At 39.3% G+C, this 27,984-nt stretch overlaps 1 protein-coding gene across 3 annotated transcripts in view; it reads right to left on the minus strand.

Moving 5' to 3' along the window:
* Positions 1-16,300: 16,300 nt before the first annotated feature.
* Positions 16,301-27,984, minus strand: part of LOC137041285 (protein phosphatase 1 regulatory subunit 29) — a 129,041-nt gene continuing 117,357 nt past the window's right edge. For all 3 annotated transcript variants that reach the window (XM_067417387.1, XM_067417396.1, XM_067417405.1), the window contains one exon: positions 16,301-27,884. In XM_067417387.1, the coding sequence (XP_067273488.1) occupies positions 24,926-27,622 (2,697 nt within the window). In that variant the 5' untranslated portion in view covers positions 27,623-27,884 and the 3' untranslated portion in view covers positions 16,301-24,925. The remainder of the gene's footprint in view (positions 27,885-27,984) is intronic.

Raw genomic sequence — 27,984 nt, forward strand, 5'->3', positions numbered from 1 at the left:
GGTGTAAAAAACCTACTCTTTCTCACCACTCACCTAATGATAGCCAACATGAGATGAATACAAACAGCCCAATCAGAGAACTGCTCTGGGTCTCTTATAAGGCAGTGTTTGTATTTTCTTTCAGTTTTTATCTGAACTCCTCATTGTGAAAGTGAATGATTTTCAAAATGATTCATATCTCAGTTTGTAATTGGTTGGGCTCAAAATGGCATGATGTGTCATCAAATTAATTATACCCTTTGGTTATAATTATAAGTTATAATTATGTTGGATATAATTACTTTAAATGGCAAACTAGGGTTATTCTGAGATTCTCTTAGAACCATGGCAACATGTAAACCATTAGAATTATCAATGCTGGTTCTTTTTGAAGTCCTTTGAGAGAAATATGCTTTCTCAGTTAAATGAGTAAATCACAGAGTCTGTTCTTCAATACCGTAGGAGTTTATATCTTGAGGTGGATTGGCATAGACACTTATGAACTTGATCTTAGCGGCTCTGTTTTCATGTTTCATTTAAAAACTGAGAGCTAGTTTATTTGATTGTTTATTAGATTTCTCTCGTTCAACAGCCAAGGATTCATTCGGTATGTTTTCACTTCAAACAGACTCATTGAACTAGAACCACCAGCAAGAGCACAACGAATTTGATGCAAAGAACACAGAGATTTTATATGATCATTGATCCCAAATGAACCAAACAGCTTTGTTAGTCCTCTGTTTGATCTCTTTGAATCAAATCACTCTGTTTTAACATAAACTCATTATCCTCATCCTCTGTTTTCTCATGGGGATCTGGACATGAGCCTGACTGTGGAAGAAACAGGCCTCCTGGTGGAATTGATTCTTGAGATAACATAGATGAGGACAGTGGGATGAAAGAAGGATGCCTTTACTTGAGTCCTGCAGGACCCCTTGGGTCAGAGAGAGAGAGAGAGATAAATAGAGAGAGCTGTGCATTCTGTGTTCTAACTGTATATTATTCTGTGCCTGCTGATTTATTCACTATAAATAATTTAAAAATCACCCCATGATTTACTCACACTCAAGACACCCCCTATGACTTTATTATTTCTGATTAACACAGAGTTATATTAATAAATATCCCAAAGCTTCCAAGCTTTATAATGGCAGTAATATTTGAAGCACAAAAAAGTACATCCATCAATAATAATACACTAGGGGTTAAAAAAGGCCAACTGAAGCAAATTGATGGGTTTTTGTAAGAAAAAATAATCATACACTCAAAGGATTATTAGCAAAACCTGTTCTATTTCTCATTAATGCAATTATCTAATCAACCAATCACATGTCAGTTGCTTTAATGCATTTAGGGGTGTGGTCCTGGTCAAGACAATCTCCTGAACTCCAAACTGAATATCAGAATGGGAAAGAAAGGTGATTTAAGCAATTTTGAGTGTGGCATGGTTGTTGGTGCCAGACGGGCCATTCTGAGTATATCACAGTCTGCTCAGTTACTGGGATTTTCACACACAACCATTTCTAGAGTTTACAAAAAATTGTGTGAAAAGGGAAAAACATCCAGTATGCGGCAGTCCTGTGGGCGAAAATGCCTTGTTGATGCTAGAGGTCAGAGGAGAATGGGCCGACTTATTCAAGCTAATAGAAGAGCAACTTTGACTGAAATAACCACTTGTTACAACCAAGGTATGCAGCAAAGCATTTGTGAAGCCACAACATGCACAACCTTGAGGCGGATGGGCTACAACAGCAGAAGACCCCACCGGGTACCACTCAGGCTAGAATTTGCACAAGCTTACCAAAATTGGACAGTTGAAGACTGGAAAATCTTGCCTGGTCTGATGAGTCTCGATTTCTGTTGAGACATTCAGATGGTAGAGTCAGAATTTGGCATAAACAGAATGAGAACATGGATCCATCATGCCTTGTTACCACTGTGCAGGCTGGTGGTGGTGGTGTAATGGTGTGGGGGATGCTTTCTTGGCACCCTTTAGGCCCCTTAGTGCCAATTAGGCATCATTTAAATGCCACGGCCTACCTGAGCATTGTATCCGACCATGTCCATCCCTTTATGACCACCATGTACCCATCCTCCGATGGCTACTTCCCAATAAAGCATCCTCCCAATAAAGCATCTTTGGGATGTGGTGGAATGGGAGCTTTGTGTCCTGGATGAGCATCCCACAAATCTCCACCAACTGCAAGATGGTATCCTATCAATATGGGCCAACATTTCTAAAGAAGGCTTTCAGCGCCTTGTTGAATCAATGCCACGTAGAATTAAGGCAGTTCTGAAGGTTAAAGGGGGTCAAACACAGTATTAGTATGGTGTTCCTAATAATCCTTTAGGTGAGTGTTTTCAGAGGTGGACAAATTACACAACTTCATTACTTGAGTAAAAGTAAAAGTACTACTGGTCAAATATTACACCGTTACAAGTGAAAGTTGTAAAAACAGATTTTTACTCAAGTGAAAGTTCAGAAGTATTTGTTTTCAAAAGTACTTAAGTATCAAAGTAAATTTCCTTTTTTATGCCAAAGCATTATTTTATTATTGTTGTATGAATGCACACTGTCATCATGGTTTAAGTCATTCAATGATGCTCCATCTGACATACTAGCATACGACTAACTTAAACTCATTTAAATACTTGTATATAAGTTACAAAGCTCTTTACAAAGCTGATGTCACTTTAAGGCCGAATGCACGGATCCAATACACTGATACACTTCTGATATTCTCCCCACTTTACTCTTCTCTTTCTCCGAGACGTTTATATTTTTAATATTTTATAAGACATGCACCAAGTGTATGCTAACTAAACTAATCTTGATTTTTTTTTAAACTGAAACATACTTTCAAAGTATGGCTATGGGTACACACACTTGTGCCTAAGAACAGTCTTATTCTATTTTGCTATGAACTGATCAGTGTTCAAAAAAAGTTGGGGAAATGTATATGACCCTATAAGAGTGATTCCTGACAGATTGTCTGAAACAACAACAACAAAAATCCTCCGACTTTCAGAGTTGCTACAGAAACGACTTTCGACCTAGATAGAAATGTAGTGGAGTAAAAAGTACGATATTTGTCTTTCAAATGTAGAGAAGTAAAAGTCATAAGTTTCCAGAAAAAATAATACTCCAGTAAAGTACAGATACTCAAAAAGTGTATTTAAGTACAGTACTCAAGTAAATGTACTTAGTTACTGTCCACCTCTGAGTGTTTTTAAACCTTTATAAAGTTCTACCAGACCGCCTTACGTATTCAACTTACAAAGTAAGTGTAATGCCTCTTGCAGTACAAAATGCTTACACTACATCCAGCGTCTTAAGTCATCTTATGCTTTTTTCGTAAGTTGAATATGGAAGGCGGTAAGTAAATCATGGGATAATTTTCATTTTAAAGTGAACTAATCCTTTAAGACATTCGGGACAAAGGTCCAATTGTTTTCCACATGAACAGCAGCCCCAAAGACGCAGACGAGATCTTTTGATATTTTGCATATGTAACTGGATTGGGTGTTGATGCAGAAATTATTACTATTAATGATTCTAATACAAAATAAATGATTGTAATACTAATATTGCATAGCTATCTCCATGGGGCCACATCATACACATTTTCTAGTTTCAGCCCGATGCAGTTATCATGTTTGAGCCCATCTGTATGCCAAACGCCATCTCACTTCCTACTCGTCAAACTTTTTAACGCACCGGGTACCCCTTTAGCATCATTTTTTAATGAGCAGGCTGCTCCATTCAATTCAATTGTTTGCCTAATGCATCAGTCCAAGAGTCAAGACGCGTTTAATTCTTTGCATTTATAAAAATAGACATTATATTATGAATATATATAGGATACTTTTATATTTTGGAGCAAATAACCCAACTCCTACCCTAAACCTACCCACTTCTCAACAATATAAAACACATAACAGGCAAATAAAAGTACAGGTCACAGGCATTTATTGCAAAAACTGACCAAAACTGTATACAAGTATTAACTCCATTCCAAGTCTTGCATTCCTAGACTTCTGAAGTCATATGATGTCTTCATGAAAAGAACAGAGTTGATCTTAATGTTTTAATTGCTGAAATGATGATCCTGCAGCTCTGTGAATCTCTTATTCATATCTCATTCAAATAATACACACGACTCTTTAGCATGACACAATCGGTCACAAGACACATGAGAGCCAATGACATTTTACAATCAATGCTGATGTAATGATGCAATTGGTCACGAGACATATGAGAGCGAATGGAATTTCACTATGAAATCTGACATAATGTTTCTTCAGGCAATTTTTAAAATTTGATGTGTGCATGATCTTTGGCGGATGGCGATGCTGATCGCTTTTGGGGATTTCCTTCTCACAAATCAATCATTTGTCCTCGGAATACTTGGAATATTTGTACTTTTTGAATAAATTGTACATGCAGTCGTACCTGTCTGTTATATCCTGTGTTTTATATCATATAATACACAAATTGGTAGGTTTAGGGATGGGATGGGTTTGGGTTACATGTTAAAACGTGTCTAACTAGCGTAAATAAAAATTATTGTAAATAAAAAAATATACTCCAACATGTCATGATGGCAAAATTATAACCCAAAATATAATTTCATTATGATGATATGCCCAACGCGTCTGTGTATGACGGAAAAGGTTTCTCATTGAAATGAATAAAGCACCCTGCTCCTCGAAAAATGATGCTAAAGGGGTACCCTGTGTGTTAAAATGAGATGCAGAGGGGTCCTGACCAGGCGTCAATATGTGACGCGTTGGGAGTAAGACCTTGTTGGGCCTGACAAGGTTGGGTTCTTGAGCATCAAGTTGGGTTCTTGAGCATTGTTGGTTCCTCTGTGGAGAAGCGTCCAGTCTTTCCGCTTGCAAATTCCATGGCGTGAGTGCAACTGGCTTTTAAAGGGAATGGGAGATGAGACGATTGGTTTATTGCACGTTATGCACAAAACAAACCCAAGGCTCATTAGGAGACAACAGACTAGGAAAAACCCCTTTTGGACCATGCATCTTGTGCACAGACCATTTTTTTCCCCGTCGTTAAACTAGAAAAAGTGGATTCAGACACACTCTAAATGCACCTGTGCTAAGCAGTTCAAACTATTCGCAGATTGTTAAAATAGGGCCCATAATATACACAATCAAAAATACATTGAGTTCATACCAAAATATGTGAGGTAGGTTACATTAGTTGTTCTATCTTAAATCACGCATAAAACCATGTACAATACAAAAGACACTTTACAAGACAGTAATAATACACAATGTCATGGAGATGTGCATGTTTATGTGAAGTCATTTTTTGTGAAGTTCAGTAGGTGGTGATCCAGTGATTCAGTAGCGGTGGCTTTGGGAATGGCCTCGTAGGGCAGCGAAGCATTCTGGGAATTGTTTTCTTTCATCCCCATGAGACAAAAATACATTTTCTGTCTTTTCTCAATCTAGAAAGCACCAAATTCAAAAATAATTTCACATTTCGACTACATTAATGATCCAGTTTAAATACAGATTCATCTTCCCAGCACTGAAGTACCCCTTTAGCATTTTAGAGAAATCTCAAAATACAATCACATGACACGATCTTGTAAATGTCATGATCGTTATCATCTTCAGATTTGAAATATAACAACAGACTTGTGGCTTTAGCTGTAGTGTATTTCTAGATTGCTAAAGGGCCAACTTCAATTTTATTTTCATAAAGATTTCATACAAATACATTTCTAATAACTTTACAAAACATTGAAGCTTATTATAGCTATTTTTGATTATGTAAATAATTATATTTACAGTAAACTGACAAGTGTTTGCTTTCAAATGAGACCATACTTATGTTTTTAGTGCAAAGGATTCATCAACTGTATCTGTTTTAGTCTGAGTATGCCATTTCTTAGGATTTTTTCAAAACTGGGGGATGCAGCCTAACAGTTTAAGCAATAAAACGTCTTGGGTTATGTATATAAGCCTTGTTCCCTGAGAGGGAACGAGACACTGCGTCGTTGAGTGACGACACTCTGGGGAAACGCCCTCTGCGTGACGTCTCTGAAGCATGAATGAAATCTGCCACCAATCTGATTGGTGCTACGTCATGAGTAAGTGACGCCATATGCGGAAGCTATAAGAAGGCGGCGTCACATAGTACAGACAGCCTTTGCGATGAAGCAGGCGCTCTACGTGAAGGTGTGGCGACGAGACGCAGTCGTCGAGTGATGACACTCTGGGGAACGAATGCCCACTATGCCACACCGTCAGAGGTGAACAGTAAATTTACTTGAGTACTGTACTTAAGTACACTTTTTCAGTATCTGGAGTATTATTTTTTTCTGGAAACTTATGACTTTTACTTCACTACATCTGAAAGACAAATATCGTAATTTTTACTCCACTACATTTCTATCTAGGTCGAAAGTCGTTTCTGTAGCAACTCTGAAAGTCAGAGGATGATTTTTTTCCATCTTTAAAAGGTTTTGTTGTTGTTGTTTCAGACAGTTTGTCAGGAATCACTCTTATAGGGTCATATACATTTCCCCCATTTTTTTAACACTGATCCACCAGTTCATAGCAAAATGGAAAAAGACGGTTCTTAGGCACAAGTGTGTGCACCCATAGCCATACTTTGAAAGTGTGTTTCAGTTTAAAAAAAATCAAGATTAGTATAGTTGGCATACACTTGGTGCATGTCTTATAAAATATTAAAAATATAAACGTCTGGGAGAAAGAGAAGAGTAAAGTTGGGAGAATATCAGAAGTGTATCAGTGTATTGGATCCGTGCATTCGGCCTAAAAGTTACAGCAGCTTTGTAAAGAGCTTTGTAACTTATATACAAGTATTTAAATGAGTTTAAGTTAGTCATATGCTAGTATGTCAGATGGAGCATCATTGAATGACTTAAACCATGATGACAGTGTGCATTTATACAACAATAATTAAATAATGCATTGGCATAAAAAAGGAAATTTATTTTGATACTTAAGTACTTTTGAAAACAAATACCTCTGTACTTTTACTTGAGTAAAAATCTGTTTTTACAACTTTCACTTGTAACGGTGTAATATTTGACCAGTAGTACTTTTACTTTTACTCAAGTAATAAAGTTATGTACTTTGTCCAACTCTGCACACCGTATCACGCCCGTCCTAGTGTGAAGCTGGCACACCCCAGGCACACTTAGGACGCGAGCGCTAGGGTGCTAAGATCCAGCTTATAAAACCTAATGAAGGTGTGAGGGTTGGCCCAACCTGAGCTTCACAAATCTCAATAAGCAAAGCTCCCGAAAGGAGGGCCACCGAGGAGTCCAAGCCCCTTGTAGAGTGAGCCCTCACGGCCATTGGTGAAGGCAAATTGCGCACCCGATATGCCGTGGCTATAGCCTGGACGATCCAGTTGCTGATCGTCTGCTTTGCTGCAGGCAACCCTTTCTTGGGAGGGCCAAAACACACCAACAGCTGGTCTGATCTCCTCCACTGTGCTGACCTCTCAACATAAATTCTCAGAGCCCTGACCGGGCAGAGCAGGTGCAGCCTAGCTTCCTCTGCCATTACGTGAGGTGGAGGATGAAAAGCCTGAAGAAACACTGACCTCATCCCCACCAATGGGACCTTGGGCACATAGCCCGGCCTGGGGTGTAAGATAGGTTTCATCCCGCCCAGGGCAAACTCCAGGCAAGTTGGCGTCACCGCCAAGGCCTGGAGGTCCCCCACTCTCCTCAGAGAAGTGATGGCCACCTTAAGGGTCAGGTTTCTCGCCTCGGCCGACTCCAGAGGCTCAAAGGGGGCCTCAGCCAGCCCTTCGAGAACCACTGCCAGATCCCAGGCTGGGATTCTGGGATGAGCTGCAGGCCTCAACCTCAGAGCCCCACGGAGGAACCGTACAACAAAGTGATGTCTACCTAATGGACCCGCATCTATAGGCGAGTGAAAAGCCCCTATGGCAGCCACATACACCTTCAGAGTGGATGGGGTCAGACCGGCGGAGAAACAGTCCTGGAGGAACTCCAGCACTGAAGCCACAGTGCAGTTGACTGGGTCCACCCTCCGTTCTCGACACCAGTTGGAAAAGACATTCCACTTAAGGCTATACAGTCTCCTCGTAGAGGGAGCCCTAGAGCTAAGAATGGTCTCCACGACATCGGCTGGCAGGCCATCCCCTAAGTGGGTGAAGCATTATGCCCCCTGCCTGAGACAACAGATCCCTCCTCAGAGGGACCTGCCAAGGAAGACCATCTAGGAGTGCCATGATGTCAGAGAACCAAACCTGGGTCGGCCACCGGGGTGCTACTAGGAGAAGGCTGATGTCCTCCCGCCGGACCCGCTCTAGAACTCCCGGGAGCAGAACGATCGGGGGAAATGCGTACGGACGTAACCTTGGCCACGTCTGTGTCATGGCATCCAGCCCCAGGGGGGCCGGATGCCTGAGAGAGAACCACAGTGGACAGTGGGTCGTCTCTCGGGACGCAAACAGGTCCACCTCCACTGGGCCAAACCTCTCGCACATGGACTCGCCACTCGCAGGGCCTCAGCCCCTGCCTCGACAGGACATCTGCTCCCTGGTTTTGTTCCCCTGGGACGTACATTGCTCTGAGAGACGAGTTTCCCCTGGGACCACAGAAGGATCTGGTGCGCCAACCTGCATAGTGGGCGCGACCTCAGACCCCCTGATGATTCAGATACGATACCACAGACACATTGTCGGACCGTATCAGGACATGGTGACCATGGAGGTCAGGATAAAAAAACTCCTCAGAGCTTTGTAAACCGCCAACATTTCCAGGCAATTGATGTGCCAGGAGGAATGCTGGGGCCCCCACTAACCTCTCGCAAACCGGCCTTCCATGACCGCGCCCCAGCCGTGAGAGAGGCGTCTGTTGAAAGGATCTTCCTGCAACATGAGACTCCTAACACTGGCCCTTGGAACAGGAACCCGGGATTTTTCCATATGACGAGGGAACAAAGGCATTTGCACGTTATCTTGATCATACGGAAAGGTTTTCCCCTCGGAGAGAACCCCTGGTCCCCAGCCACCACTGTAGGGGCCTCATGTATAACAGGCCGAACTACTACTCCCAGGAACGTTGTCCTCTCGGAGGGCGTTAACACGCTATTGTTCGTGTTCAGTCCCAGCCCCAAGCACCTGAAATGGGACAAAACGAGGTTGGGCTGGATTATTCATTAACTTTAATAAATAATGTGTTTCTGAATAATGTGTTCCAGACACTACAATGAACAGTCCACAAACAAATCATACTCAAGTCACCATAACAAAATTGAATATTTCTTATTATTTCTGTCATCAAAGTGATTGTCTATCTCTTTATCTGATGTCTGTCATTTCTGTTCTGTGATATGACTATTCTGTTATGATATTTGATCTTAAAAGTTATTATGGCTTATTTCTCTTATGAAAGTATTATGACTTATAAGTTATGGTTGTAGTAAATGTGAGAGTTTTAGCAATGCTATGTTTGCCACGGTTAATTTTAATTCATTCATTTTGATGAATTTGTAGACAAGCTGCTATTACAAGTGCTGTAATTCATTCCTTTTTTATTTGCTGTATTTGTCCATGAAAAAAGAATTTTTAACAGAATTTCAAATATTTTCACATTGGTTAAACTATTTACACTACTGTTAAAAAATGCTATTTTCAAATGTCTCTTATTATAAACTCTCTCAAGAAAGCATTTGTTTGATAAAAAAGAAAGAAAAAAAGTGAAATATTATTGTTTAATAGATTTTAACCATAGAGAGTAATAAAAGTAATATTTCTGTAATAGCAAAGTTGAATGTCCAGCATCATTACTCCAGTCTTCAGTGTCACATGATCCTCCCTCATTAGCACTGGGCTGAGTATATGAGATTGGAGAATATACAAGAACATATACAGTGTTGTCTACTTGGTCCTGGTTTATTATAAAACAACTAACAGTGCTCAAGGCATCCCTTTGTCAAGTCTTGGTATGAGGTATGAAGTGATATGGTTTTACAACCAATGTGTGAGTGCATGTGTGTTTGAGTGAGAGAGAGAGTGGGATTATCTTTACATATGTTACAGTCAGAGCTGAGTGCACTCTTCTTCTTTTCTATCTTACTTCCTCGACAGTCTGCAATGAACTGGAAAAATGAAATATTTACACCGCTATTCCAACAGGTTAGTTAACACTGAAACATTAATGTCTTCCTAACGTGGGGCCTGGGGGAAGATAGAGGAGAGAAAGATGGAGGGGAAATAAGGGCATAGGGTCATATTTAAAATATTTAAATATGCTGCCCGTTGCAGGTTACTCCCTGTCAACCTCACCTCAAATATCTAAAATCTTCTATGTGACAGTGGAAATAAAGAACTTTAGTATGCTTTACGAAATGAATAAGAGATAATACATAGCCTATACACAAACAAGATTTTTTAATCCATTTTACAGAACAACCAAAGTTGGCTGTTATTTTTGATATTTCATCCAGTAAACTAATTATAGTGATGAGTCAACAAACTATAAAAGTGTGAAGCTGGAGTCGACCATTGATAATATGATGACCTTCTACTGGACAAATTTTCTTATGCGTCATAGGTTGGATTGTGAATATGATAATAGATAATTAGAGCCATCTTATAAACCTCCTCTCATGGCAAACACAAACTGCACTGTGAAATCATCTTCTCATTAGCAGGATGAAGGGAGCTTGCGGCTGGCTCCGTTCTGTTTTAACTCGCATTATAAGATTTTGAGAAAGACTCTCCATAATTGTGTAATTGCAGTCTTAGCTCTGGGCAGCCATAGTGGATCCAAAGTATGTGGAACTAATATGAATCAAATGAAGAGCAGGAGTAGAATAAGTTTAGCAGCGTTGAGGAATTTGGCTGAGCTATTGTATTTGTGAGTATGTGCAGAGTATATATATATATATATATATATATATATATATATATATATATATATATATATATATATATATATATATATACACAGACTCTTGGGGGGGGGGGGGGGAATGCTGTTTCATGCATACTGAGCTTTTTACACTGTTAGACTTGGATTCCTATCCTAAACATAGACAACGTTTCAAAAACTAATGTTGGATGTTTGATGGAGTATTTCTGTGTCAAAAATACTTTTTGGTTTCTCACAAGTTTCGGAGAGTTTTTTTCGAGAATGGCTCAACTTACACGCCAATGCTGTCACAGGACTTCACCAAATCATACCAAAGAAGTGTGTTTTTGACAGAGCGGTCCCAGCGATAAAGGTTCGGTCTATGCTGTTGGCTATCGTCACGGGAGTTAACCTCAGCAAACGACACGATCGCGTGCTTCGTCATTCAAATGCGCTAACGGTTACTCCATTGCTGTTCTCTGTATAACGTTACACTAGTCTGACGTGCAAAACCGTTTTGCTTGCTACTGCTAAGGTTTAGTCGCATACAATAGTCCATAAACCGAATCATGTCCTCATAAACTGCGAGTAAAGACACACAAATGTTGACAGGCCACTAAATACAGTACATACCACAGAGACGGACGTCCTGCTGCTGCTGTTTCTCCTGTTCAATTTATTTCTGCCACAGATTTGATTCTGGATCATTATCTGTATTAGCTGAGATAGCCATGAGTTTCTCCACGCTTGAGGACGTCACCGCTTTGTTCGCGATTGTCATTCTTTAGCTCCGCCCACACGATACGCCTCCAGGCACTCGTTTTTTTCCGGAAAGACTCGGCACAGCCCATATTTCTTTTATAAATATAATAAAACTAAAGACTTTTCGGAGATATGAAGGATGCAATACTACTCTATAGGTTCTCAAGATTGACAAGAGATTGACTGAAACTGAGTGTTTCACCCCCCCCGTTTAATTTTAAAATATGAAAATCCTTTATATATAAAAAACCTTTATTATTACATGTAAACATTTTCCACCACCACCATTTCCACCATATAATTTGAGATCAGGTGAAAATCACATTTTTCTCATATGTAAATCTTGAAGTGATACATAATATTGACTTTTCACGATACCTTATTGCAGGGGTCTGATTCCTTCCTCCCATTATTAGCACCCTATAGTATAGTACGGCAGCTGACACTGGGTTTTGCATCCGAGGGCCTAACATTGCCATCCTGAGAGAAGAAAGGTGAAGACATCCATGAGGATGAGCAGGTCCGTTGGCCCAGATCTTAATAACACTCACACTTGTGCATTGACCACACTGATTTATGTGCTGAATTTCCAGCCGCTCAGCCTCCCTGTGAACCCAATCGATTGGTGAAGCATGAAAATACATCTAGAGCCAAAGGGAAGTTTACTTTCTCTTACTTTTTCATTGCTTTACTTCATTCTGTAGACATCTATGAGTGTGAATAATGCATGAAAGCCTCAAAACTGAGTTAACAAAGTCCCTCCATTCAAGATAAAAGACTGTCTATTCTCTAAATAACGGCAAGAGTTGCTCGTATCATCGTCAGACTTTAAATGTGCAATTTAGACTTGACCCGAGGCAGTGTAAATTACATTTTTCACAAGATAACTTACATTTTTGTGTACTGTATGTTTGTGTCTGCATGCGCACCTAACCAAATAATCAAAAAATATAAAATGACCTAAAGAAATTGACCATGCAACTATACATTTATGATTAATATGATTCCGCTTTATTATAGACATCAGTGTGTATTTTGTATACAACTATAAATGTATTGTTTTGCTAAACAGTTGTGATATATGACAAGCGCTGAACGCCTCCTTCTCTAGCTCAGCACCAGCCAAAGTGCGAAAGCACATTTGATTTTAACAGTTGATCATGTGACACACTAAACGTTTTAATCACACTGGTGTGATCATACTGGAGACAAATAAAAGAGCTGGTCTGAAAGAACAACACTAAAGACAAACTTAAATGAGCGATAATCTTTTCGTAAGTATGAGCGTGAATCCATCCATGACTCTTAAACCGTTTGCACAATGACATACTATATTCCGAGTAATTGCATGGTGTCACTGAGGCGTTTTTTTCTCCCCTCAGGAATGAAAAGAGCTGCCGGCTGCACTGCAAGCTGTACAAATGCAGATCATTCCTCACCGCTGCTGTACCTCTGGACTATTTTGCCTTATCTGTGAAAAACACTAATCACAAGAGAACATTAAATAAATGAATGAACAATATTTGAAAAGCTGAATATAAATTGTTGCTAATATGTCTGTGGGCAGTAGTCACATTAAGGCCAAAGAGGTGCGTTGCATTATTCATACGGTGGGTTGTCTGTATTTTGCCATGGGCAAATCTGTTGACCTCATCCTGTCTACAAGCGGTTATTGTGGAGCTGAGTACAGCACTTAGCCTATGAGACCCAGTGCTCTGACTGCTCTCTGTGCATAGATGTACAATTGCCCCATAATATTTGGACATTTAAAAAAATGTATTTATTTATTCTTGTATGACTTTTAGCTAGCTGTTTCAGCATGATTTTAGTGCATTTACAGTCAGATGTCCTCAGGTGTCAGAGCAGAATAACCACAGGTTCGTCACATTAATGTGCTTCACTAACATTTGACAACCAGAAAGTATCACAATACATTTCTGTATATGTTTTGCTCACAAAGTGTGCTATATTTCCTTAAAAATAAATGTCACTGGCTTTGACATTTTATGCAATAACACATGTGGATAACACATCTAAATACTTTTTCATGACCTTTATTCTTTCTAACGAATGACACTAGCTGAGTATTCACATTTTAGACAAAAGACAATGCAGGAAATATATATTTTTGTCCTGGTAAATGTCACAACAATTGAGGAAAACAATAAAAAATAATCATAAATACTGAACCCCTCTTTCCCGAATTCCTCTATTTTTTGCACTCGCGCTCTGTCGCATACTGTATAAATTTTGAGGGGCCTGATGAAGTCTTGCAGGGTCATTCTCAGCTTAGAAGAACATTCTCCACTTCACCTCACCTCACCATCCTCCAGGGATTTCCTCCATCTGTTTCAAAGGTTAATGCTTGAACAAGTCAACTGTGAATCAACTCTGCTCTGACTGTGTACAGTGTACAACACCTGTGATTCAACGCATCTTGCAAGACTGATTACTGTTCAGTCACTCATTAACTGTCTAACAGTTTGTGGAGTTTATTGCTCAGAAGTCACTGAATTCATCTCTGACCAGTTTAACTCAACAAGGATGGATTTTACTCTCATACACACTTCATTCAAGATATACGATTATTGCATTTTTTGGGAACTGAACCCATTTCATGGCATGGCGTGATTTCCAGCACTGTTCGAGATATAGCATGAATAAAACATATACTATATGCACTGCCATTTTTTTTATTTCTTTATAATGCCATTACTCCAGTCTTCAGTGTTACAAAATTCTTCAGAACGCATTCTAATATGCTGATTTGCTCCAGAAGCATTATTATTATTATTATTATTATTATTATTATTATTATTATTATTATTATTATTATTATTATTGTTATGTTGAAAAGTTTCTTAATATTTTTATGGAAACCATAATACATTTTACCATGAATTGTTTTGCAAAATAACTTGAATATTGTGAAAGTCTTTACTGTCAATTTTGATCAATTGAATACATCCTTGCTGGTTAAAAGTATATTAAATTAAAATTATATATCTTTTAATGCACTTATTCAAAACAAACACTTCAGTAAATGGTTCAAAAATGTTCTGTTTATTTAATAAATGTGTAGCATTTCATAACCTATTTCTATTTTTCACACGTTTATGAATCTCCACTCTGATTGTAGCGGTTTATATGGGCCCACTTTGCACATCCATTACAGCTATCATCTATTTCATGGCCAATTATATAAAAGAGCTTATTGAGGCATTCTGCATCTTTCCCTTTCACCAACAAAATTACAGTGCTATGAATCGCTTTTTGACCACAGTAAGTATCGTCAAATATAAGTGAATAAGTGATGACATTCTCATTGGCTTCATTACATTTTTGAATTACCTCAAATCAGAAATGCCTTTTAATCGAGAGGGGTCTTTGGCTCCCTTCATAGTTGTACTTCTTTTTGAAGACTTTTCCATTTTCTTTGTCTTTCTTTCAGCAGCTTTGAGAAGGGATTGTTGCACATCTTCATTAGCAGCATGACTGAAACTCTGTCTCTCCTACAAGCATGAATGATTTATCCTGGTCAGGACATTCATATCCACCCTGCTCTATCACACCTTCATCAATCATGCTCTCTCACACAACATTTTTAATTGCTTCATAATTTAGTGGGCTTTATGTTGATGACTTAATGTATGTTTGAAGGAATAAAGGGTGCAGTTTCTCAGCACAGAGAAGGGTGTGTTGCCTCTTAATGGAGCTCTTTTCTGCTGGCTGTTTCTTTCTGGTTGTTAAATTAGGAGCATTTTGTTCATTATACTCTTTTTCAGCTGTTCAGTTCAAGTTCTGGAACTTTAGAAAGAGAAAAGTTTACAAAAATTGACTTTAACACAGGCTTATGTAATTATTATATATTTTTTTGAATTATGCAGGCTTATATGATCAAAGATCTACAAACGTACAAAGAAAGCAATAGCCTACTGCAAGGAAACAAAAGATGAAATCAAAAGAATAAACAATGAGAGGGGAAGAAAGCTATATATTGTTAAGGAAAATAAGTAAATGCTGCCTTCAGATGCTTTCGGAAATGTCCTACTTCCACTTCAGAAGTCATGTTTATGAGCTCATCACATTGAGAGTTTGTCTTCAAGACCATTTTTTTTTTAAATTACAAAAGTAGTAATTAAAGTAATTCATATAGCATGTAAAGGCAGCATTAGGCTACTTATTTTCCTTAACAATATATACTTTTCTTTCACCTCTGTCCATTAATAAGATCCATGTTAGCTCAGAAAATCAGTCATACTCATAGATTGAGTCTGGTTGCTCAGTGCCTCCAGTTAACACCATGATGGGATTGTAATGTTTCTTTTTTGTTCTTTTCCTTTTGATCTCCTGTCTTCTTCGCTTCTTCTTCTTTAGGCCATATGATATTTTAGGATATTCTTTCCTTTGAGTGCAACTGACTGTTTGTAGTACTTACCTTAGGAAGAAAACGGAGAGAATTAAGAGACGTTCCTGTCGTGAGGGAACATGCAGAGAGACCTCTCAACTTTTACTTTAAATTTACAGTTAGCTAACTTACAGGTCTATGTTCACATCGAAGTCACATCGAAATCATTTATTCATTTGGAATTTCACAACAGTTTGGTAATACAAATTCTTAAACCACCTAAGAGAAAATGGCAAGAGTTTCCCTTCATTTTACACATTTTTGTGTAAGTCAGGATGCAAAGGAATTTAACGGTCCTCCGGGAAACAAAGTCGCGTTTAAAAGGTACAAGGAGCGAGGCATTTGTGTTGATCACGTTAATCATCAAATAATGATGAAATGTTGGAGAAGAAGAGCATTACAACCAGGCATATTTCCAAACAGTGACCACACATATTTTCCAATCATTTCTTTAGTGCCATCTGCATGATGATCGCTCCACCATTATTTAAACAAGCTACCACTTGGTAAAACTTGATTTTAAGGTGTTTTTGTTACAATGTAATTATACATAACTACATGTATTTATAGGGTTAGGCTAAGGGATTGGTTTGATTTGGGGTGAGTTGCAATTGTGCATAATTTACTGCAGTTAATATTACATGTAAAGTGTAACAAGGACGCTGTAAAATTACCTATCACGTTTATCGCAGTTTCACTAAATGCTGCCCTTAGAACATCACTTAAAAAACTAACTGGCTCACAATTATTTTATTTTATTTTTTTACCTGCAATTCAAGTAAAGATTTAAACTGAGCAAAAGAGTTTAAACTACCAGCTTTCTTTGACAACACTCATGGTTCTGGCCAAACAAAAATGACAAGAGACAAGACTTGCAGAATACAAATGCATTTCAAGGATGTTTGGCAAGCTTACACAGTCTTTTGTGTGAATAAAACAGTGACTGCATCCGCAGCTTTTTTTATTACAAATTTATTGCAAATATAGAAATAGATCTTTTGTACAGAATTTGTGGTGGAGAAGATGTAGGATATAATTACCAGGAAAATAAATGTAAGTAAACTGTTTCAGAGGCTTTTTTTTCATCACATCAAAGAAATTGCGTCCTTTTTGAGATCCATTCCGTAGATAGAAAGAGAGGCAAAGAAATATACAGCCGATCTGAAGAAAACATTGTTGACGAGGCTCTTTAAAATCACTGAAATTCAGTTCAGCTACTTATGATGTCCGATATGTAACTATTATAAAGCTCAGAGTTGGAGCCTTTTTGTGTTTTGCCATGGAAAAGCTTTGGCTTCCACTTGCAAAAACAAACAAACAAATGTTTCTCACATTTTTGCCTTCAGGTTCAGATCATAATCTTACACTCAACCAATAAAATACGGTGTGAGTGTATTTTGTGTATAGAGCTCTAAGAAGATTTTGACATTGGCAAGAGTTCCGACACGATGAACTTGGTGTTGTGGTCGTTCTGGGTTCTCAGCCTTAAATAATCAATGCAGGCCTCTTCATTCAGTCGGTTAAAACAGAGAATGTCATCCTCTGCAGCCTCCCAAATGGACCATCCCCTCTTTAAGTACCGCTCTTTCACTGCCCAGAGACTATTCCACCCACTGGCTTCTCAGAAACGTTGAAACATTCATTCGCTGATGTTTGCTTTATCATTGATCCAATGAGCAGCCGTGCACGGGAGAATGTTTTTCTCCAGCAGAGGCGAGGGGCTAGTGCGGGACACCTGCAAGGTTAATGTAGTGGATGTGCCGTATTCTCTCATTTATTGATCTGGAGTCTGCTGGGCGGCATTGAGTTCTGCAGAGGATGAATTGAACCAGCTAGGATCTCACTTTTCTTTTTCATTGCAGAGAAATAACCATAATGGTCTTATTTTGGCACTAAACAAGACTGACCGATATATCCATTTTTTTGTTGTTGGCAACTGTAAAGCAGAATACGAAGCTTTCCCATGGCATTATTTCAGGCAGTTTTTTTTTTTTATCGGTTTGAAACTCATAAGAATTCCAGTAACAGAAAAAGAAATAGTTCAGCATCCTAGAGGTATTAATAAACCTCAGTATCATCCCTCAAAATAATGGCAAGTTGTAACAGCATTTCAATACCTAATTTTTGCTTTGTTTGCAACATATATCCACTCAATATACACAACAATATAATTCATCTCTTTGAAAAATACAGAAAATCATGCAAACATAACACTTTTCTGCCATTTTCTATGGTCTCAGATTGAATCAGATCTTGATAACGGGGATCAACGCATTAACCCAGTCCAAAACTATACAACATGTTACCCAAAGATCACCCGAAACCTCCCATCCCGAAACATAATAATAACAATTACAGCTAGAACTTCAGTCACAAAAAACATCTTCGATCTTTTTACAAAGTCTGAAAATCACAAAATAGCTATTTTTCTACTTTTCACCCTCCGTTTTTTTTTTTTTTTTTTTTTTTTTTGAAACAGGAAATCAACTCTGAAAAGGAGGGCTAATAAAACTGAGACGAAAATAAAATGCAAGTTAATTGTCATAAAGGTTCCTGAGCCGTATTTTTGGACAGATGAAGGCTCAAAGATGTTCTTCAGCTCAAGAGCACAGACAGACCCGCAACATCATGTGAGGGGATCATTATACTGGAGGATTAAAACAAAACAAAATGATACACAAAAGGCCCATTATACCCTTTTGTACATTTTAACCTCAGGTTCAGCAAAACCCATTATTGGAGTATTTAAATCGACTGTAAAAAACAAAAAACAAAAATGAAAGACAGTAGACCCAAACCCCACTCACACAAACTCCTACTGTATAAAATCTACCAGCTTTACAATGTGCCAAACCAAGCTGTAAAAGACATGCTCAGTGATTCCCCAGCAATGATTTATGCACTATAACAAATTAAGATCTGCATACGCTTTCACACAATCGGGAAATTCAGTTCATTAATGCACATGCCCTCTATGCTGAAACATTTTGGACTTAAATAATAATAAAACGTTATAAAACTCCATAAGTAATGAAGACCCTCTCACATGACTAGTCAGTTAACCTTTTCTCTGTAAACCCCAATTGTTGAACACTTGCTGTTGCGAAATAATAATGGAATAAAGTCCAACACTACTGTTGCATCAGCTGGCTAAACAAACAAAGTTTTAAAAATATGGTTTCATTCAACTTCCACTCTTCCTCCCCTCCTCCCCATTGCATGTTAAACTGCTGTCTGAAAGTATGAAGGATGCTCCAGTGATATCTTGATAAACTGTCCTATAGACAGATAGACGAAGACAGCAGAGGGAATGAGTGGAAGATTACAGGGACAGGCTGATGGAGTCTGAAGTTAATTGAGAAGTGAGTGATGGAGGGGGGGATGAAACAGTGCCCTGGATTAACTGGTGTGATCCAATAGTGTGAATAGCTGGGAAAATCCTAGTTAGCTCCTTTGATATTCCCACTTGCCTATTAAATGTTTCCCACGATTTCTGAGCGACAGTGTGAAGCTGTTAATGAATAGTCCATGCGAAACATACAATTCTGTCATTATTTACATTTTAAAACGCATATTAAATGTTTCTTTTTTTGAAAAGTGATCACAGCCAAAAATGACCATAATGAACAAAACAAGAAAACAACAAGAACCACCCTGAGGGGGAGTATTTTCATTTAGGGGTTGAACTATTTCTTTGCACTGAACCAATGAACTTCACACAAACATTCGGATCATGATCTCATAAGCAGTTCAGTCTATCGAATCGTCTAAGGTTGTTTCATCATGCATGCATTAGCCTTTCTTCCTTCACAACATTACGGAGTGTCTGTCGTTTATTCATTCAAATCTCCAGCCATTATCAGGTTGATACAGCTTGCATAGTCTCTGTTCCTCGCTCTCCTCTCAAAGTACTCCTACACACTTGCTGCATCATCTCCAGCCCTGATTTACTGTCTCCTTCTGATCCCGAGTGTTAAATGTGTTTCTCATTATCATAGCGTCATTCTCCGACTCACTTTGATGAGCTAATTCAGAGTTAACTCCCCTCTCTCCTGCGCTTATTTCTTAGGATCTTCTTCCAATCAATGCATGCTTATGTCTCTCCATCACGGTCTAATATCAAGTATGTCTTCAATTAGGTTATCAAAGCCCCTGGGTTGCTTGTTGGAGAAGCAGCGCAACCGGCCCTTTTGATTTCTCTTCTAGTTATAAACAATAACATGTATCCATCCTGCAGCCTGTTTCTCACAATCATAGCATGTTTTCACCCTCAAGTCAAACCAACGGAATATAGAGAACATATGAGAAAAAAAAAAAAAAAAAAAAAAACGGAGGGAAAACGTGGCAGTGTGGTGCTCCTCCGCGTAAAGAGGGAGAAAACGGCTTAAAAGCTTCATAAAAGAGGCACAATTATCCTGACTCCAGAGACCATCAGAGTGATTTTCTCCAGGCTTCTTTTGAGCGTGAACAAAGACAGGCAAAGTCAACGAGAAGGACCTTCAAAGACACAGAATATGAGTCGTTTGCGCTAGATTTACTGGCATAAGGGGCAATAATAAGCTTGTCGAACAATATTTGGTCCTGAGTAATTATTAAGTCAATTAAATATGGATTCTGTTCTTGTAAAAATAAGTGATTGCTTTTAAATATGTTCATTAGAAATTAAGACCTGCAATACAAATAAGTAAAGCCTTTGGATTCAAAGTAACCTTATAGTCTGAATAATGGGGATTTATGATATGACAGAGATAGTTAATTGCCTCCAAAAGTTTCACCTTCGTCACTTTCTTGCCATTCTAAGGATGTAAAAAAGAAAGGAGGCTGGAATGAAAATCTTGTTTCAAAGCATTAATCCATATCTCCTTTGCTCACTTCAAGCCAATCTTCTTCTATAGTGTCTACCACTAAAAGGAGGCTAAAGAGCTTAGGAAAAGTAAAAACTGCTGTGGAAGAGTAATCCACTTTACGCTCTGTGTAATATTGCTGAAAGCTGACAATGATTAATGTCAAAGTATTTCCCCTTAGTGCAACCAACTTCCTTACAACTACAGTAAAAAGGTCTTTCAGAAAGAACTGGTTACTGTAAAAAAGGCAATTTACAATTGTAAAATTGCAATTGACATTTTAAAACCAAGCGTCAAAAAATATGCAAGAGCATCCCATATCCAGTCTTGTGATAATGAACGTTTTCGGTAAATGGAAAACAGCTGCATACAGCCCACTATAGATCACCATTTCATTCATAAAGACAATCAAAAAGAGCTGGTATTAACAGTCAACATGACATATGACAACAGAAAAAAGTTCTAAGTAATATAATGTCCCTTTAGGGCAGCATTCAGAAGAAGAGACAGATGCATGCATTATTCAGCCCCTTGAAAAACATCAGTATTCCTAAAGGTGAAACTCTGACTCGAACCATCCACTGTGATTCATTCGGTGTAGGAAGAAAGTGGCTTTTCCATAAAGTGAATATCTTAGTCTGTTAGCTCTGTAGTAGGATAGTAAACAAACACAAATTTGGCTGAGCTGGGCAATTATCTGTGAAATGTCAAGCAAATAAAGTAAATCAAAGAAAGAAAGAATGCATTATAAACATAAAAATAGTGCTTGAATGAAGGTCTAATAATAATAAAAAAATGTTATTTGGTGGTGGGAGACCATAACTTGAAATAATTGATTTGCTTGATTGTCCAGAATGAATGGGAAATCACTGAGGGAATGTTGAAGGAGAATGACCTTGAGCAGCATCAAGAACCGCAGTCTTCCTCCCCCAGCAAAAAACGAACAAAAAAACAGTATGTACACATTTTCTTAAACAATTAATACATAACAAACCTTACAGATGCCATGCCAATTGTATTATTACTCCCTCTTTTGTTATTCAACCTTAAATTCATAGCAAAAATGACTGACAAGCATTTGTACAGGAGTGCAAGTCTTTTTTTTTTTTGCTTTCTTTTTTTCTTTGTCAGAGGGGAGGCACAATAAAAAACATATCTAAAAACATAAAGCTGGGCATCAGATTTTACTGTTATAAAAAATGAACAGTCATTTTTGATTGAGCGTTCATGGTTAGTTCCTTAAGACCAGTCCAAGTGTTTTTAAAATCATGTTCATAAAGTAAGGAAAATGTCACAGTAAGCCTCCGGTAGCAGTCCTTTGTGGGTCCAATTCAGTTGCCTAAGAACGATTTGTCCAGTTAGGGTCCATTCTCTCTAAATGATCTGTGTGCAATGTCTTCCTTAAGTCACACAGAGCCCTAATAATCCACATATGTTATAGCTGCTTCCATTCCTCTTTCGTGTAAACCATCAAGCATTCTTTAATCAACTTTTGTCATATACCTTGGACTGGATTTTTTAAAAAGCCCTCAAACAGAGAACCAAAGAGACATCGTGCCTGAGTGTATGTCCAATGTTGGCAGGTATCTATCACATATTTACAATGAAAAACCCTAATCAAGAGATATGGTAAGAAAGGTGGTATATGAACATGTATTTACAATGAAATCTGTTTAAATAAGGGATATTGTATGATTTATAGAATATGAACCAAACTATTAAAACAAAAATGACTCTTTTGTGATTTTAACAAATAATTGACCCTTTTACTGAAGGCACAAAAACACCTGATGTTAGAATAAAGAGGGTTGAATGAAGAGGTTTGCCGGCTAATGCTAACCCTCACCCTCATTTGTTTGCATTCCATTTAAAGATAATTCATCTTATGATTTCCAAACGAGATATCTCCACAAACGCATTTCATGATGTCAAATTAAATGCCTGTGACAAAGTGCTCAGATCTCAGGTCTGAGTTAGAGGAATAGGTTTCCTTTTGAAAATGTTCTCACTCTCATGTTGTTACAAACCCATATGACATTCATTCTTTCTGAATTGTGAAATGTATTTAGCTCTTTTCCATTATAATGAATAGGGATTGCAGATTTTGTTGCATCCTGTGTTCTGCAGAAGACATTCATAAAGTTTTGGAATGACACAAGGGTGAGAAAATTATGATATTTTATTTTTGGGGTCAACTAACCATTTAAGCAATGCATTTGTTTGGTTATAGTTATACTTCATTGATGAAACACCATTCATTTCATTTCAGGTGCCTGTTGGATATCTCATCTGCCATTTCATACTTACAGTAAACGCATGTATATTTTACCACAGTGCCAATCCATTTTTTTTGGTTTATTGGTCCCTGAAACTGTAGGCTGACTGTGGTTGCTGTGATAGAGAGAGAGAGAGAGAGAGAGAGAGAGAGAGAGAGAGAGAGAGAGAGAGAGAGAGAGAGAGAGAGAGAGAGAGAGAGAGAGAGAGAGAGAGAGAGAGAGAGAGAGAGAGAGAGAGAGAGAGAGAGAGAGAGAGAGAGAGAGAGAGAGCGAGCTCCCTTTTAATCAAATTTAAGGTCTTGGCTGCTTCCCCTTGCACACAATGGGATATAGCCTTGGTTAATTGCCAATTATTTAGTGTAATCCAAATGGACATTAATAAAATAATCACTGACAGAGGTGATGAAGTTAATATTATTTGTCATTTTTTTCAATAAATTATACCATTAATAATATATCATCCTATGAGATTTATATTTGAGATTAAGTGCTTTTGGGAGAGCAGTTTTACTATCAACATTGAAACCCAAGGTCAGTAAAAGATAACAAGAACATAAAACATCTATTAATTAAAAATATTTTACATTTTTTAAATAAATTCAATCTTGCTCCTTTTTTGTCTTCCTTTTAATTTCAGCATCATGGCATTTCCCTCAATAAATAAATAAATAAATAAATAAATAACCAACAAAAAAAAAAAGAGTCTGGAGAGACATGCCATATAAAGTGTCAGTTCAAAAGTGCCCTAACAGGGTCTAGGTCACTTTGCCTGTTGAGCCTCTCAGCTGTCAGCAACAGGCTTCCAAAAGCCAATTAATGGACTAAACAAATTGACCTCAGGGCAAAAGAACAGAATACATAAACCTCTGCTGCCAACAGCCACTTTGTGCTCATGCTGTGATACAGGTGACAAGGTAACCTCTGATAAGGACACACTATTAATAATGCATCAGAGATGAGAGATGTACAGAACTATGTCTCTTTAATCTCCAACACAGATCTATGCATTTTCCACAGACCCTGGTAAATCTACAGTGTTTTCTCTAGCACCCATTGCACTATTTATGCCATCCTGCTCAGCACAGCAAGCAGCTGCCAAACTCGGCTGACTATTCCAGAGCTCCCCTGGGAGATGCTTCTGTTTCATTTTTATCTTTTCCTTTCCTCTATTCCTTTATTTTTTACACGAGGAGTGCTATTGAAATGTAAATTGGTTGCCCTGTGCACAATCTCTGCAATATCGAAGGGGAAACTGCTTTTGACAGATTTGTAGAAAATCAGCACATCATTTTTACTTCCTAAAACACACACCCTTACACATTCTCGCCAAACAAATGAATGCAATGGCCATTGATTTGAGTGGGAGTATAAACAGAGATTCTCTCTCAGGCTGAAAAAATTACTTTGTTACAAAGGTCTCATTATTGATATGAATGATGAATACACAGATGAATACTGAGTAAATTACAATTATTGACAAATGATAAGCCCACTGGATCTTTTTCACTGAGAACGATAATTGTCAATTCTCCAAATGATATCTCTGAATGTTATTTCTTATGTATGTAGTAGTGTATTCTCAGGCTCTTTTTACTCTTTCTGGTTCACTGTACAAAAACAGATTAAAACAACTTGTCCTCAAACCCTGTCCCTGACAAACTTGGCTCTGTTTTTCAAACTGCAGCCATAACCCGACTTCCTCAGTAAAGTCGCTCTTCTAGTAGTAAAGGAGACCTGTGCTGTGTATACATGCAGTCTCATAGATTACAGCTTTTGCTGTGCCGACACACCCTTCCAGTAGTCAAGGATGTCATGCAAGTCCTCCCCTTTGGCAAACTGGACTTTTTTGCGCAAGGCGTTTCCAGCTGTTACGTAACATGACTCCTCACGTGGACCCTTTCTGTGGGGGCGGAAGCGCTCCCAGATGCGCAAGGTGCTCTCGGAAGAGTACTCTGGACTCGAGGAGTAGCCAGAGTAATTGTGGTGACGTGGAGAGAGCTGAGAGTAGGAAGCAGCGTCTCTCTTGGTGCGTGACAGAGGCTTGAGAAAAGAGACCCTTTGGGCAGGGGAGTCATGAGAGCCCTCATAGTAAAGGGCAGGGACTGAGTGACGATGCTCTGCACAGTGGTAGTCTGGGTGCACCTCCAGGTGTTGCTGAAGGCCCATCCCATCTACAGTACCACCGTCAATGCTACAGCCACCACCTCCACCACTACCTACTAAAGGGAGCCTCTCCAGAGGCTCACCACACCCTAATGGGCTGCCCTTGTCTGGATACTGGCAAGAGTCTGGGGTGTGGGGTTCGGGAACATCTAGGCTGTAAACACGACCTCCTTTTCCACTTGAAGGGCGGCAGTGCCTCTTGGAAGAGGAGACGATGACAGCTGCATCTGCACTCATCTGTCTTTGAATAGGCCTCACTGCGGAAGCTGGGGGCGGCGGACGATATGGTGGGGACACAAAGCCCCCTCCAGTAATTCCAGGTCTCTCAGACAGAGGAGCAGAGAAGGGAAGAGGAGGTGGAGGAGGGATTTTCGGGGAAGGCATGACCTGGCATGTATCACTGACACTAGAGATGGGAATCAGTCCTCTTGTCAGGGAGGAGGTAGAGGTGGGTGGGGGTGAGGTGGGACCACTTGCTGTGGTGGAAACAGAAGCTGCAACAGAGTCCAGCTTGAGGGCATCAATGCAATTGTTAATTATCTGGTTAACCTTGTCAACTTCCATTGCAATGGTTGAAATCTCGGATGCGGATCCCCGGCCATCATCATCTGAATCATCACCCAGGTCACTTCCATCATCCCCAAGGTCTTCCTCCCTAAGACCATGCACCACAGCTCCATCTCTCCCCCTTTCATCTCCTCCTATAGAGGTTCTTATATCCATATAGTTGCCCTTACTGGCCATGGCCTCAGAGAAAGCAGTTGCCATCTTTTCTACTTGAGGGATCGAGGACAGACGTGAGGAACTAGTGTTGGCAGAACCATGGCCAAGCATGGCAGAGCTGGATGAGGAGGACATGGGTAGTTTGCCATGGTGATGCTGATGGTGGCTCTGCTCGTGGAGTTTCTGGACAGCTGTGGGGTCATTTGCAACTGCTGCTGCTACCTCGGGTCCATATCGCATTTCCAGAATGGTTTTCTTCACACAGATAGATTTTTCTTTCTCTTCTTGTCTGCGACGTCTTCGTAAACAGTAATAGACAAACCCAAGAACAATGAGCATTCCGAAGAGGCAGCCAACAATGGTCATGATGTAGTGGGTGGTCGTAGAGGGTGGAGGCAACAAGTCCTCTGGATTTGGAGTGCGGGTAGAGAAGTATAAACAAGTGTGGTTGTAGCGCTGAGAGTTGCGTATAGATGCCACGCAGAATGTATAGTTAGTGTTTGCTTTGAGCTTATTAAGGGTGATCATTTCCTTTTTATTTTTCAAGTTCATCACATCTGACACAAAGCTCTGATTGTACTGCACCAGGATGTACATTTTGCTGTATGGCTTTGGAATCTGGATCAGAAGGGATGCAGAGGAAAGAGACACATGTTGCAGCTTGATGCTGGGACTAAATGCATTGTCAGATGAGGAGGAAGTTGTGGGCTGATGGTATGGTCCAATGGGATCAAAAATGTCAGGTTCAATGCCTGAAGAATCAGAATCAGGTGGCAGAGATGTCATTCCAGGAATCATCACTCCATTCCGGCACACGGAGGAAAGGATGTTGCGAGCACTCCGTCCATGCCCGGCGACAGGACTCAGCAATGGATAGCCAAACAACTCTCGTGGAGTCTCGCACTGAAGTCGATCGTAGGTGTGTGTGACATTGTTAAAGGCTTCTAACCAGGTGAGAAACTTGTAGAGCTCACATCCGCAGTGGAAAGGGTTTCCTGCGAGCTCACATCCCATTAGTCTGCCCAACACAGTGAAAGTGGATGGGTCCAGCCGGGCAAGCTTATTCGATGACAGATCCAGGTTGCTGAGGCTGGGGCACTCCCAGAATGCATTAGTGCCAATGACTTCTATGAGATTATGCTGCAAGAAAAGACATTGCATACGTCCCAAACCTCGCAACATGCCTTCTGTCAGGTTGGTTAACTTGTTATATCCAAGTTGCAGGACCTGTAAATTTGCTTGGCTTGCAAAAGCACCATCTTCGATATATGCAATCTCATTCTTGGTGAGGTTGAGGTCGGTCAAGTTTGTGAAGCGACTCATAGAAGTGAAAAAAATAGCTTTGATCTTGTTCTCATTAAGACGCAAGTCATGTACTGTGTTGTTGATGTGCTGAGGGATTGTCTCGTATGGTGGCTGGTTCTGGCTGCAGATGGCCAACCACACATAACCTTTATCCCCCTCGATCAGCCAGCAGTCACCTCTGACCAATGCTGGTGGGCATAAGAGAAGGAAAAAGGGAAAGAAGAGGAGGGTGGTATAGGAAGGAGTGAGGGCAGTCAACAAACTCTTCATGATTGGAGTGGAGGAAGGGGCTGGAAGGGGGTGTTTTAAAACAAGGTTGAATTCTTCTATGAGTTTGTTATTGAGAGTACAGAAAATATCTTTCACATATGCAAAAAAAGGATCTCCTTTTGGGCTGTCAAAGCTGTTGGCTTGTCATGGTTTCTAACAGAGTCCCCATATTTGCTCATATCTGGTATCGAGTCTGGTAGAGATCCATTTTCAAAACCGATCTTGACATGAAAGAAAGCTGCTGGAGTCTTCTCTGACGAATCTGTCAAATAAAACAAACACAATACATATGAGCTTAATTTAACAGAAAAATATCAGATTTCTCAAAATCTAAAAATAAAAACAATTAGTTACAAACACAC

Source organism: Pseudorasbora parva, chromosome 2 (assembly GCF_024679245.1).
Source record: "Pseudorasbora parva isolate DD20220531a chromosome 2, ASM2467924v1, whole genome shotgun sequence".
Classification (NCBI taxonomy): domain Eukaryota; kingdom Metazoa; phylum Chordata; class Actinopteri; order Cypriniformes; family Gobionidae; genus Pseudorasbora; species Pseudorasbora parva.